Below are 15,310 nucleotides of genomic sequence, written 5' to 3' on the forward strand. Positions count from 1 at the left end.
AATAAAAAATCCAGCATATATTTGGTACCTGGACTATGCTGCTATATTATTTTAAATGGAAGTCACATCCAATAGGAAGAGAGCAATATGTGCAGCCTTTTCAGTTAAAATCTATCAGTATACGTAATTATACAAACACATTTTTAAACATAAAACTTATGATATTAAAAGCAATGATACAAATAWAAGATATTTACCAGACTCTTCAGATCTTGTAGAAGCTGTGAATGAAAAAAAAAAAGGTTCACTTTTAGGTAGCATTCTCAGTCACTGCAGAAACAATTGAATTTATCAATGAAAGGTCATATTGCACATCATGCTGAAAATATTACTGAAACAGTAGTAAACAGAATAAAGCACCTTGTTTCAGGACTATCACGTAGGTCTACAGCAGAAGTCAGATCATTTCTGAAATGTATCAATTTATGACTCAAGGGAAAAGTATGACTTTTCTAAGTGTTAGTGATAAAAAACCCAAGATAGTGTAATCACTAGGAAAAAAAAAAGGTCTTCAAAATAAAGACAAAGAAAATTAATGAAAGTTAGAAGTATACTGAGAAACTGAAAGAGCAGTGATAGGCAAAGTTTCTCTTTTAATGATTTCTTGCTGGCTTTTAGAAGACTCAGGTTAATGAAAAACTCAGATATACTGCAGTGAAAAGTTAAAGCTCTAAAATATCCTCTAAAGTGACTACCATTTCAAGACTGCAAGTGCATCATAATGTATAAATCCAGGCTACTAATTTTCTTGTAGCTCTGTTGCTAATATACACAGTTAGAGCAGAAGAGCAGATTATACTAATCCTATTAACTACAAAAGGAAGAGGACAGATTATTACACAGAGATTTCAGTTTATCGATGTCCAAACAGGCTGTTTCTTCCTGTGATTGCACAGGACATTATTTATTTTGCCTCTAGCACAATGAGACCTTTGTGTTAAAATTTCCAAAGGTAGGCCGTGCCAGGTGATGCAAAGACCATTTGGACCTGCCCTCTGCATCTGCGCTGGCATTTCTCCCATGGGATGTTTCCATGACTTACTTATAAGTTAGCATTCCCAAGCAGACAAGGAGCCTCCTCACCTCAGGGAGGGCAAGAAGCATCAGGTGATATATAAAAGCACTTGATGACATGGTTTTCCTTCAGCACCTGGCAGTTCTCATGGGCTGCTATGTGCTGAGCAGAAGCGAGTATTTCCGAGGGAGCAGGTGCCTGGGGGGCTGTCCTCCTGCCGAGGCCATGGGGAGCTGGGCTCCTCCTGTGCCACCACCAGCGCCCTGCCTTGGCAGTGCTCCATTGCCAACGTGAAACATGATATTAGACATAGGGTGAACACAGGTTTAGTGCATGAGGAATGCAGCAGAAGGCTTTTGCAAGGTGTTTTCTGTGCTGACGTTTATCCTTGCAACGCAGGACCGTTAGGGAAAACGCACCTGAGCAAACGACACTGGCATCTTCGACGTGCACGCAGTTATGCACCAGCCACCCTCTGCTGGGGCACTCCCAGATGTGAGCCTCGTTCCCTTTGCAGTGCACATCGTCAAGCAGGATATTTCCTGAGCCTTGGCTAAAATTGGCGTTCCCCGGGGCAGAAACAGCACTGCCACACCCCAGCTGGCTGCAGACCACCTGGGCGTCCATCAGGTCCCAGGAGTCATCGCAGATGGTTCCCCAGCTGCCCTGGTAGTAGACTTCAACTCGGCCCTCGCATCGGTTCTGGCCATTCAACAGTCTCAGGGATAACTCTTTGGAAGGCCAAAAAAAGAATATTATTTATCAAGGACATTTCCATATCATCAGGTTTTCAGGTGGCTGTTGCAAATCCAAGGCAAGAATAAGAACTTACCAATGACAGATGACATTAACCATGATTTAGTTTTGCTCTGGATCTGATAATCAAATCAAAGGCAGGAAATTCACCTAAAATGCTTACTACTTTTTTTTTTTTTTTTGACTGCAAAATTGAGGAATTTTGAAATTGTGTATAGGTGAGGAAGTTGGCAAAAGGATTTACAAATACTCCTCTCTATAAGCTGTACACTGCTATTAGAAAAGTATATTAGACAAAATTACTTGATCAGTAAAATAAAAAGTATGTAAGATAAAAATTACCAGGAATTTCAGACATCATGGAAGCTGAAAAAGAAAAAGAGAGAACAGTGAGAAATACAACATTTTTAACAGCTTGCACTGAACATTCTTAGTTTACTTGTGCTACACAAAACCAACCTTCAGTACAGAAGAATTTTGTTTTTATTAGCCAATTTTTTTAAAAAGAGATCAGTGGTATATATGTTGAACATAGAAAAATAAGTCTTATGAAAGATTTTTCTGCACTCCATGGAGAAATTTCTAGGTTTTTTCTCAGTGACACTATTCATCTTTTAGCTAGAAAGCAACGTGAATGTCAAGATGCAAAATCCTCTGAGTGGCACTGTACTCTACAAAAAAAAAAGTAAATGTAAAAGTGTCCTGTTTCTTAGAGTTTCTTTAGCTAGACATTTTAAATGGGAAGGCTAATGTGTGGTGTACAGTACTTGCTTAGGAAGTTGTTTGCTGAAACGTGGGGCAGTAGTTCTGAGATGTCCTGATGAGCTTGACAATGATTTTGGTAGTTTAGTTGCCCTTTGCAGAGCACCAGAACTGTAGACTGGCAGATCTCTACCGCCTGCTAGGGCTCGCTGACACTCATGACTCAGAAGTCACCTGTGCAGATGACGCCGGCGTCCTCCTGGTGCAGACAGTCGTTGACGGCCCAGCCGCTGTGGGAGCACTGCTGGAGGGAGGCTTCGTTCCCGCGGCACCGTACTTCGTCCAGGAGAATCTGTCCTGTGCCCTGGCCGAAATGAGCCCCCCCTGGCGCGGAGGTGGCTCTGCCRCATCCGAGCTGGCCGCACACCACGTCGCCGTCGGCCGTGTCCCAGGAGTCATCGCAGACCGTCCCCCAGGCTCCGCCGTGAAGCACTTCCACGCGGCCCTGACATCTGTTCTGCCCGTTCACCAGCCTCAGCGGCAGTTCTTTGGAAGGAAAAAGCAAATTATAGCAATTACTAGAGGGACTGGTGTGTTTTCAGCGACACCTGTAGCTCAGGCTACCTGAGGACATGCTTTACGGCGGCGTTCTGGGGCGCGCGGCAGCAAGGAGAGCGTGCTCTAACTTGTCCTGCTTACCGCGCGTGAGCCCCTGTGTTTACGGGCCTGGCTTTAAAGACTTTGCATCTTCCAAGAGTGAGGGATTTGTGGGCCTGTATGGCAGGTCCATGGATTTAGCATTAGCCTGACATAAAACCAACACCGTCTTCTGGGACTCCACCATACTGTGCTGTGGTTTTTGTGGCCAATGATGGACTAAACAAGGAAGCTGGTGCTCAGAGCAGCATAGCAGGMCACTGCTCTCAGCATTTGGGTTATGGGGGGAAAACTGAGTTCCTGGGACCACTTGGTGATGCCTTTTGCCCTGGGTGCAGGTAGACCACGAGGTTTTCAGCTGGAGAGCCACGTGACGGAGACCACTGGGCTACCTTCGGTGCTGGATCACGTCCACGCTGTCACCTGCATCGCTCACGGTCTGAGCCTGCTGCATGTTCACAGCTCCCCACAAACRTGCAGATCTCCCCGTTTGCTGCCTTAAATACTAGTCTGATCCTAAAACTGGCCAGTTTGAGGTCAGCGCCAAGTACTGCAAACACCAGGTGCCCCAGCACAGGAAGGGTGGGCGCTGTGCGGCGCCCACGCAGGGCACTGCGGTGGTGGGGGGGSCGGGCGAGAGCGGAGCGGGGCCRCACAGCTCTGGGGAGGCCTGCTCGAATTCTGCCTTTCTGTGGTCAAGCTCAAAATCATATCTCTGTAATCAAACTACATTTTGCTGTTATTACTTGTGGTCACACAACTGCGTAACACTGAGCATGCCCCTTATGCAGCATCATTCACGTAGCAGCCTCATACATTCACATATACATACATACATATATATACACGCGCGCACACACACACACACACACACACACACACATATATATAAACTGCAGGACTATGACTGAATTTTTCCTTCAGTAATAAAATTTACCAAATGTAAACTATTATAGAAGATGTTGATTAGAATAAAAGAAGTTTTTTCCAGATATGTTTGGTTCTCTAAGATCCAGCTTAGGAAAAAGGAGCTTCATGCATATTTGTCACAGAAAAAAATGTGTAAAGGTGCTCTTACAGTTTAGAAGAGATGTCTTGCTCTTCTTTTTAAATGCTGTATAAAATATTAGGAAAATAAATCAATAAAACTGAGAATCCAGAACAGAAGCAGCAACCCTCAGTTTTTAACAGAGGTCTGGAAAATCCTGGAGTAAGAATGTGGCCAGGCTGAAATATAACATTGCTCCTACCTGCTCACTGGTGTCCCCTTTCCATCTGTCATGGTATTTTTGTCTAAGCCCCTCCAGTGCACTAAACAAAATTAATTACTGATCATGTGCATTTGTTCTTAGAAGAATGTTTCCTGCAACACATTAAGCAAAGTCATATAAATATTTGGTGGCGTCTTCAGTCCTTCAAGCCCTCTAAACCGCAAAGATGTCTATCATCAGTTTCATCGGCTTGGAGTCAGGGTGAAAAATTTGCCACTATTGATTTTACAGGGAAGCAAAAGAGAGAAAGAGCAGCACTAGGCACTGTACCTGAGCCCTGCAGGCATCCTCCGTGCAGCAGCAGCATCCAGGCAAAGGGCAACAGGGGCCTCATTTTACCTGCGTTCCCGATGGCACAGAGGAAAACTCCTTTCCGAATTTATAAGCGTGTGGCTTTCAAGGGGTGTGTTCTGCAGTTCGGCCAGTGTTATTTATTTTAAGCTAGCAATTTCATGCAACAGGTGCTTCTAACTTTTAAAAACAGCCTCTTAATTTTTTTTGGCAAGAGTTTGTTTATAATAGCTTGATTTTTCAATTACCTTAATATTTTTGCTTTAAGCCTTTCTCTTCTACAGAAATGGAAGCTAAACCCTCCCCTTAGCATATCCAATAGCAGCCACTGGCTTCAAGAGGAACAAGACAGGGAGAAAGTTAATGAGCCAGGTGAAAAATGACAGCAGATATTTTTTTTCCATAGTGCAATTTTCCCACTGTTCCGAAGTGGAGCTGGGCAGTTGCCGTGTCCCCTCCCGCACTGCCAAGCCCCCCAGCTCGGCAGCTTGCTCCGTCCAGCCGCAGCAGTTTGTGGATGGGGCAAGCGACCWCCTCATCTGCTAGGACATGAAACTCTTTTTTTTTCCAAAACACAGTGCAATAAACCCCTGAGGGCTGTACAGATTTGGATCTGTACTTTAATATAAGCTGGGCGTTTTAAATAGTTAATTTTCAGCTTGCTCTGCAGGTTTCTTCACGGCCTTCGTACTTCTCAGCCTCTGGAAAGCGTTTCAGGAGACATCTGGATTACGCTGCGCAGCGCTGGCAGGGAGGAGGTCACTCGTCTTCCTTAAGAGCAGCTTCCTTAGAGAAGCCCTGCAAGCTCGTGCGAGACAAGGACCGTTTCAGCGCGGCCAGCCCCAGAGCGAGCCTTTGCTTTGCACGCGCGGCGAGCAGCTCCTGAACGCCAGCTGCCCGCGCTTCCCGGGAGCTCGAAAAGCAGCAGGTTTTGGCCTCGCTCCTGCAAACGGGGCACTGCTCTCGCAGCTGGTCCACGCTGCGATGAAGAATTCGCAGGGCGTCCTGCGAGGGCCGTGCTGGACTGCACCCCTTCCCGGTAGCCTGCCTCCTCCGCGGCCTCGGGGCTGCCCGGGAGCAGGGCAATTCAGGGCAAAAGAGGTGATCCAAGTGTTATTCAAGGCAATGGAAAGAGATCTCATTCCCATGAGTAAAACGGCTGGGCCACTGATCGGTTCCCTCAGCTGGGCATGATTTGGTTAAAACATTGTTTTGTATCACAGTTCTTGAGCCTGAGATAGAAAACTTTGTAAAATTGCAATGAGTTGAGAGAATTTTAGTATTTCCTTAGTCTTTTTCCAGATGATAGAAATAAAGTGCTAAAACAAAGAAAAAAAAATAAAAAAACCCCATGAAAATAAAAGCAAACAGAATAAAAACAATTAAACAAGGAAATCTCGTCTCTTTATCATATAGGGGATTTAACTTAAATTGTACAAACTGCAGACTCTTTTGTTCCTGAACTTGCCACAGATAAGGCAAGTGTTTTTGTTTTTTTGTTTTTGTGGGAGACAGAGATTTATTAAGCGTGTTAGGTAGCTCAGCAGCCCAGAACTGGTTGCTCTCTGCAAGACTACTCAGTCAAGGTAGATCCTTGTACAATTCTGTTAAAAAAAAAAAAAAAAAAAAAAAAAAAAAAAAGCTTGCCCTTCATTGCCCTGGTGCATCTGATGGAGTTATTTTAGAAAAAGTAATAATTATCAGTCAAATGAAAATGATCTCTGGATTTCATTCATTTAGCTATTTATTCAGAGTTTGATGCAAGTGCTCAGTCTTAAGCATTAAATACACCTAAGGCAGAACAGGGAGTAGCAGGTTGTGCTYAACTACTAACACAGAAGCTTGATGTCAGTGAATATCTGTGGGCTTCTATGGCAAAGTATGGTGAGAAAATAATGAAAACATGAAAAATAGCATTTCTTACCCATTCCCTGCAAAACCAAGTTAGCTCTCTATTTTTAGTCTCAATCTGCAAAACATGGGCAAATAGTATTAACTACTCAAAAATGAGTCTATTGGTTAGCTGGAATTCAAAAACAAAATAATGTTTATTTATATCCAACTATAAATATTTTTATACTATGTTCCTGGGAAGAAGGACTACAGAGGCAATTATCTACTTCATAATCCAAAGTTAGAATAGAAATACAAACAGGACACCAAAGCACAGGAAATTCAGCATAAAAACAAGGAAACACAAATTTTGTTTTTGAGCTTTGCTTTAATCCGAGTGCYGTCCAAATAAGTTACATATTTATGCTGGGAACAGCACATCAGCAGGAATCCATAGAGTCTGTACAATATTTTTGACAAAAAAAAAAAAAATGTGTAGGTATCTGAGGGCAGATTGTTCTGGGTCCATCCTCTCCCTGTGAGAAGCCTTCTCAAGTAATGCTTCAGGAGAGCTGGTTGAGTAGCTGCCCTGCGCAGTGGGGGCTCTCCAGCGATCCCCACRTGCCGGGGACCTGGCATGGGGAAAGTGCCAGCCTTGCCACCTGCAGGGACTTCTGCTACAGTCTCCTGCGCCAGGTACTGCTCCAAGGTTGCGTCTGATGGGTCAGCACCAATGAGGCTGATGTTGTCACCACCAGTGATAAACTAGCAATGACTAACCACCTAACCGAAGTGGTCCAAGGAGAGGAGTCACATTTATTGAATCCATTTCTATTGCAACATGGGGCATAAAGTTGCACCTAAAACTTTGCCCCATAACAACGATCCCACATAAAATGAATCAACCAAAGAAAAGGGGGTCTGAATAAACTATTTCAGTTTACATTTTGGTTAAGGTCCCTGCATTGTCGACTASGACATGAATGGCATAAATCCTAGGCCTTGCTTTCCATTTGAGTACCACCAGTGCTGAATGTTTATTTGGCTGTTTGTGTTTCCAGCATATTTCAGCCTGATTCATGAGTGTATGCACCCCACTTTGAGAGGCGGGCTGTGCCCTGAGAAGCTGAACAAACCATTCAAAGTGAGGGGGAGAGAGAGAGAGAGAGAGAGGAAAAAAAATATCTTTAAAGAATTTTAATGCTATCAGCAACCAAAATGCTAAAGATTAAACATAGCTCTTTCTTCAGGTAAGCAGATATGAAGTGTCTTGTGACAGTTCACTGAGACATGAAAAAAATCTCCTGAATGAGATTCAAATCTCTTCAATTAGAGTCACAGTTTTATCCGGTTTAGAGTTGTATCCAGAAGCCACTGAAGTCAATGGGAAGGTTTCCAATTGATCTGGCAAGCCCTTAGATCAGAGTGTGTGCTTCAGCCTTAAATACTGCAAACAAAACACCTTTAATAGCTCAGTTATCGTTTGACTCATTTAGTCTGGAGAAGTGCAGACTTAATGGAAGAACATCAGCCTGTAAAAATTGTAAAAATTACTTAAATGTAAAAATTACTTAAATTATGTAAAAAATGTCAAAGTTACTTAAAGGGGAAGGAGATAAAATCAGTCTCCCCGGCCAGAAGGGCYGGCTCAGGGGCTAGCGGGCGCAGACGCAGCCACACCAGTTCAGGGTAGGCATTGCAGACAGCCGTCGCGTGGTGGCACCAGCCTTGGTGGTGAGGCCAGTTAGGCACCAGAAGAGCTTGCCTAGCCTTCAGGGGAGGGTTTATAAGAAGTTAAGGGAACACCTGTGGGCTACGTTAGTGTTGAGTGGTGGTGGGGGATGAGGTGGGTGCCCAGGAGGCCGTGGGGTGGGGGCAGCTGGCGCAGCGGAAGGTGGCAGCAGCAGGGACCTGCTGCTGCTCAGGAAGGAGGTGGTGGCCTTTGCAGGGACAAGTGCCATGGTGAGGAGTGGCAGGGAGCCAAGGCAACAGCAGCAATCACAGGAACGGGAGGTGGCGTCACGAGGAGGCAGAAGAATTGGCAAGAGCAGGGAAGGAACAATGTTATTTGCATCTCTCAGGGCCTCGCGATTTCTGGGCTCTGTGGGCTCTCAGATAATGCTGTCATCTGTCGGAAGCTAAGGAAACTCTTTCATGGCCTTTCCTGTGAGGTTTGGACATTTGTTTTACTTTTGCTGTTGGAATTTGTTTTCTTTTTTTAATCCATCCTTTACAGCCTAACTCCATAAAATATCTTCTTGTAGCCACGCACATAAATACTCGTACGCAATGGTTACTCCACAACTGTTTACAGCAGCGTGTAGAAGTATTACAAAACATGATCAGGAAAACCATGTACCGGAAAGAAAATGTTTTCTGCAATAATGCAGAGAAATGACCCTGGCTGTGGGGTACAGTTCCTCACTGGCATGTAGTGGACTTTTTCCTGTGTACGTATAAACAAAGCCTGAGATGTCTGTTTGGGAAAAGAATTGCAAGATCCTGCCGATAGGTGGTTCCTCTGAAGTCCCCAGAACAACCCGCATCATGGAGCTTTTATGCGCAAGACCCAGGAGAAAGTAGCAGMAACCAAAAGAAAAGCAAATGTCAGCAAGCTGATCTCCCATGACAGATAGCTTCCTAAACCCAGGCATTTTCTGTAAAACTGCATGTACAAAGGAAAAAGAATCAGCTCACTCCTTGCGAAACCTATATAGGATTTTTTCATATTCTCTTTTTAGGAATTTAAAAGCAGGGGCTCAGTGTGTGACTTGGCAAAGCTTCCTTCAGACAGATCACACTCTTCAACGCAGCAAAGTATTCATTTGGATTTTAATCGCAAAGACATTAATTTGAAACACAGAATAGAAATACTGGTTTGTAAACATTCTTTCCTTTGATTTTAAATTACATGGCTCATGTAACAGATTACTGCTTCAGCTGTACAGATTTAGCTTGGAAATCTCTACATTTTATAAATAATCACAGACCTGTTATTGCTTCAATGAGAAATTTAGCATTAAAAACCACGCTCAAAATAATTAGAAATATCWTGTAGCCACAATTCCAGATGTCATGACAGAATCCCTTTTTATATTTCTTTCCCAGTCATGACAGATTACTTCACTCAAAATTCAATCTTTCTCCCTTTTAATAAACCTTGAAATATTTATTGGTGCCTTATGCATATTCTTCCTGCATCTCACAAATGTTGAGGTATTAAATAAATGGTCCTAGAAGGATGAGAAGAGAATTAAGGAGAAAAATGATTGTACCAAATAACTCGCAAAATGAATGATGAAATTATTTCACAATCATCTAAAAGGTGTTAGGATTACAAAGTTATTTTAAAACATTGCAATAGGTTAGGATTTACTGTAGATAAAGATATCACAGCTTCTTAACAAATGGCACATATGTGCCAGCTCTCCATGAAATATTTGGGCAGCTCAGAATTTGTGGTTTGTCCTGTAACCACATAGCAGCTGATGCTGACTCTTGATCTCACATTATCCTGTATGAAAATGGTTTCTTCAACGCAGGTCTCAAAAGAAAACCAGCAAGAATGAAAACRACAACTGCCAGGACGGCAACAGCAGCAACAAGTGGATTGTCAGCAACAGCAGGAACCGCCTGAAGAGGAGCGACGGAAGAGTCCAGCCCTGTGAGTGAAGGCAGAGAGTATTTGGTCTGGTTATACCAAAGATGAGGGGATAAAGAGCTTCTAAATTAAAAAAGCTGCTTTCTAGATCAGAATCAGAAATAAACTTCTTACRGTTTCATCGCTTTAAACCTTTTGAACAGACTGCTACTGATTACAACTTAACTAAGCAAACTTYGTAACTACAAGACGACTAAGGGAGTTAAATGTTTCTACTGAAAGCCAGGAGCTTGCTTTACAAGAGTAGACCTGGCAATTGTGTTACATAATCACACTGGAGCTAATTAATGCAATGAAGTTATAGCAGTAAAGCAGGTTACATGCTTGATCTCCTTCTGGACAGCTRTGGCCATTAGTATTTTTCATATAAGCAGGCAAAAACAGAGGGTTTGCAAGGTGTTGAAAGAAAGAAGGATTTTGTAGATAAAATCTGAGCCAGCAAACAAGCCCTTCATGTTTGCGGTGAAGCTAGCAAAAGCAAATTTCAGGGACGGAAGTCAGAAATGGACATACAGAGCTACGGCTTTCCATGAAGACTTTAAGCAGTCTTAGACTAAATAAGAGAAAAGCGTATTTGACCTTACCAGTATTCCTACTCTCAGCACCACCTTCTCGAAGCTGAATTGGTCCAACAACAACATCCACTTTTTCCTGGTCAGAACTCGTGTCTCTCTTGGACCTACTCATACAGCCCYGGTAGCAGCGGGAGGAATAGTCTCTCAGCCTACACACGTCCAGTTCACACTTCAGATAGACTGATGTGTGGCGGTTAATAAACTTGAAGGCATTGAATTTGAAACGAGCAAGGTGCCCGTAGGGGGAGTAGAATGTGGCAAAGGAAGAATCTCTAACACATCTAGAAAGAAATGAAAAAGAGAATTAGTTTACATGGATTCACATAGTGCTGAAGTATGTATGTTCCTGCCAAAATGCAATAAATTAAAACAAAAATGAAATAATAACCATTTACTAAGCCCCCAAAGGGATAGAAATGTGACTTTTATAGAACGGCTAAGTATACTGAAGTCCTATGAAGCACTTGGAGCACTGGTGGCTCTTTTTCCAAAGGAAGGAGAATATAATGATGAAGAGTGGACAATGGACTCTTTGCTAAGTGTCTGTGATTTACCAGGCATAGAAGATGGCTTTAATGCTTGACTGGGATTTCCAGGATTTACTAAAATATTAAACACCTATGGCGATAGACTTCTGCCTCCAGTTTTCACTAGCTCGTTTACCTCACTCCCACTACTTTAGATTTTGCAAATAGGTCAAGCAGCAAGTCAGTGAAATAAAATTTTAATAAGGTCTAAATGTAATTTCTTATTTCCAGGTGACTATTATAAAAAAAGACAACCACCTTTCGATAACGACATATAAACCAATTCACATTGGCTCTATTTTTCTTTTATAATAAATGAATGCAGAAAGATGATTACAGCTATGTTTCTAATGACTTTTGAGAAAGCTCTTACCCACTGTTGATTATATCATAGGCCAGAGTGCTAAAATCAGTAGGATCCGGTGATGCCACACATGTGTCCACAAACAACACAAGATCTTTGTCAGAGCTGTGAAGGTAAGCTTGAAGGAACAAATTTTGGTTCAAGTCAATGTAGTATGGAGAATCATACACTGGCTGTGAGAATGATGCTGAATTATAAAACGTGATGTTCACATCATATCTTCCAAACTGACTTTCATTCACGTCTGCAATATCCTCAGCAACATACATTACTTGCATCCATGTGTTCTGGAGCATTTTGCAACTGATGTGTAGATGAAGATCCTTTTTCCTCTTGATTATGTAGCCAGAAGAGGTAGCTTTGATCACGTTGGAATAGTTGATCGTATCATTGTTTTCCTGTTTCAGGTGTAATTTAAAATGAGCAATGGCATTTCTGTCACTTTCCATATTCTAAGCTTTGAGAGAGTTATATACAATTTAAAAGTGCAGATTCTTCTTAAATTCTTTGGACAAAAGTTTGATTTAATTAAAAGACCATATCTACTTTAAAGCATATAGCTGGTTTTATCGGAGTGAAAGTATTTCTTGGAGGCTTAAATGCTTTGATGAACTGGGGCATATATAAGTGAAAAATGTCATTAGTCAGATAAAACACATCAGATTCAGAAAAAAAGTCAAATGACACGAAATGAGAAAAATGTCAAATAACATCATGGAAAGTTCATGTAACTTCCTCCCATGCTTTCCTCCCCAGAAGCGCATTTCTAACAAACACAGCAATTCCCTAAGTTGCTGAAATATTAAGCATTAAAAACTTCTGGTTCTGATAGATCTCTTCTAGTCACTGTGGACCACAATGCATCTATCACGACTCATTTCCGAAGGGGTCCTGCAACTCACACAGCTTTAAACATACCTGTCGTACTGTCCCACAGCCGTTGTAGGGAACATTGAAAATAACCTCCTGTGACGTGACTGTTGGTCTGCAGCGAGTATCGCTCATGGTGACGCTCTGCACAGAGTAGCCCTGTGATTGGAGATAGTCTCTGCTAACCACCGCATGCATGTAGTCCGGCAAGCACAAGAGGGCTAGAAGATATAACATATGTGTGAATTTAGGATTTTCTTCATGATTACAAGTTGCAATTTAACCAGATGTTGTTTTCTTAATTTAGAAGTTAGGTAACTCATGCAGCAGCACATTATATTTCACATACAACGTTTYATTTCCATTATACCTTTAACATTCAATACACTAAAGCCTTGAAAATTTCYAGTATGCTTTAGGTTACCGTTGCAGCAAAAAGCTTCAGATTCTGATTTTTCTCTTTGTAATCAGAATGTGTCAGTGACAAAAATCATAGAAGGCCCAATTGACATATTATAGACACCTGACTGGGTGAAAACCTAGTTGAAGTCATTTGTGATTTTGCTTAGTAACATAATGTATTGTTAAATAGAATAAGACAGACACTGGATCATAGTCCATGAGATTTGGACATTTTTTTCCAATCTATATTTATCCAGTGATACCAATCCTGTGAGTACAATTCATAGCAAGGATTGCAAAAGCATAAATGTTGATTACTTTYGCATGTGTCTGAGATCAACTTCAACATTCACATGCATGAGAAGCTCCAAAAATAGGAAATAGTTCCACAGAATTAACAAATATTTATTTTACAAAACAAAATCAATAAACAGGCTTGTCTATTGAGAAATAGAGTCCTGCTCTGAACAGGAACTTACTGGTGTTGTGATCAGCTGGAATGGAGGAGTAGTGGGCCTGAAAGCCTCTAAATGTGTATCTAGAATTGCTGTGAAACCGAACGGTCATCAGGTTTGAAGAAGAAGTGTACGTGCGAAGGGAACCAGCACAAATTTTCCCAAGAAGAGGAGAAGAATGTAGAGGCCCGTCATAGACCTCAATGTAGTCATGCTCGCATCTGCTGCTTTGCATGCTGCTTTGCATTCTACGGAACAAACGTCAACATCTTATCGGATGAGTTTCAGAAATTCTGATTTAATTGTTCATCACAGGATAAAATCATTCAGAATTTAAAGTTTTCATGGTAGACATTTTTGCCGCAGCCCCGACACATTTTATTCATTTTGTATGGAGCAGTAGCAAATATATTGTTGTGACTACAAAATACTACATTAATACAGTTTTAATTTTCTAATTGCCTTGAAAAGGCTCAATATTCTTGAAAAGACCCTTAAGATTGGGAAATTTGCCTGTTTCAAACAGATTCTGACTATTGCTATTTGCCCAGGGAATCATCGCTTTACTTACACAATATCTCTAAATGTGAGCACAACACGGAAATTGTTCTCTGCATGTATTTCCCACACACAGTCAGCATTACTTGGATAATGTCCAGGGTAGAACGGACTCTCCAGGATCCCAGAGGAATTTGAAATTAAGCCACCACAGAGAAAACTTTCTGCAGAAAGACGTGGAAATGGGTTTACTTATATCAACCTCTACAAAATTGTACTTGAGTACTCCAGTCCTCTGAGATTAGAAAGCAGATCTCCCGATGACTTCAGATCTTATTCTATATGACCCAAATCAAAACTAAATACACACATTCTCAGTAGTTCTCAGGCTTAGATTGTATATGTAAAGCAAGATGTTCAGGTATATTTAACAAATCGGTAATCATCAACGAGAACTGCTGGTAATGTTAATGCATTTTGGACTACATCTATAAATATACTGTGTAGATCACGGGTTCACACCTACAGCATGCATGAAAGCAATGTTTCTATAGGGAATTTGATGGTTATGACTTTTAGTTTGTTTTTCACCTCAGATCGTAAGTTCTATGATTACTGTCTAATTCTGAAACTGTTTCTCTCAGCATGCAGGGCAGGGAGAGCGGGTTACAACATTTGTTTTTGCCCGCGGTGTGCTTTCACGCGTCGTTCTGTGCTCCCGCTCGCATCCGCGGTGCCAGAACACCATCTGCAGGTTTGGCTGGTAACATCCAGACACCRCCTGGCCCGGTCTCTGCTTTGCACAGTCAGCGCCTGCTTCTGGTGGGTACCGTGGCGGTCCAAATGGAAATACTTTCCTGAACACACAGCGCTCTCTCAATTCCTCTGCTGGGTCTCCTTATACCCCAAAGGATCTTGGAGGATACATAAGCTGCCAGTCTTTCAGGAATTTTTGTAAATTGTTACTTGTTTCAAGCATAAATGCATCAACAGCTGGCTCAGGCCTTAAATATATCCAATTGCTTCTCCTATCAGGACAGCTGCAAAATGTTTTCCCATTTCTATGACCATGAATAAACTTCTAGAGTAAAAACGTTGTTACTTTTAATCCACTGCTTGCTGCAATACCCCCAATGCCTCAGACGGGCACAACTCACCTCTTGAGTAAGGCCGTGATGTAGGAGAGGTTGGATCAATAGCTGCAAGAAAGAAAAAGCAAAAATGGAATTGCCACCGAACCCAGCACGCGCATCGCGAAAGAAAGGCGTAGAGAGGCTGGGGCACCAGGGKGGAAGAGAGAGCACGGTGGGGTGGGACGGACACAGGGCGGAGCGGGATCACCTCCGTCGGCCACCTACCTGCACAGACGACGCCGGCGTCTTCCCCGTGGACGCAGTTGTGCAGGCCCCAGCCGTTGTGCCGGCACTCCAGCA

At 42.4% G+C, this 15,310-nt stretch overlaps 1 protein-coding gene across 1 annotated transcript in view; it reads right to left on the reverse strand.

The window, feature by feature from the left end:
* Positions 1–15,310, reverse strand: part of LOC146595680 (scavenger receptor cysteine-rich domain-containing protein DMBT1-like) — a 32,156-nt gene that overhangs the window by 1,477 nt on the left and 15,369 nt on the right. Inside the window, exons 5-13 of the mRNA XM_085305285.1 lie at positions 15,182–15,302; positions 13,951–14,101; positions 13,404–13,615; positions 12,571–12,743; positions 11,662–12,050; positions 10,771–11,042; positions 2,708–3,019; positions 2,114–2,137; positions 1,435–1,746 (exon numbers count right to left, since the gene is read on the reverse strand). Coding sequence (XP_085161411.1) covers positions 1,435–1,746; positions 2,114–2,137; positions 2,708–3,019; positions 10,771–11,042; positions 11,662–12,050; positions 12,571–12,743; positions 13,404–13,615; positions 13,951–14,101; positions 15,182–15,302 — 1,966 coding nt within the window. The remainder of the gene's footprint in view (positions 1–1,434; positions 1,747–2,113; positions 2,138–2,707; positions 3,020–10,770; positions 11,043–11,661; positions 12,051–12,570; positions 12,744–13,403; positions 13,616–13,950; positions 14,102–15,181; positions 15,303–15,310) is intronic.

Source organism: Rhea americana, unplaced genomic scaffold, assembly GCF_003343005.1.
Source record: "Rhea americana isolate MKP2758 unplaced genomic scaffold, rheAme1 scaffold_218, whole genome shotgun sequence".
In the NCBI taxonomy this organism is placed as follows: Eukaryota; Metazoa; Chordata; class Aves; order Rheiformes; family Rheidae; genus Rhea; species Rhea americana.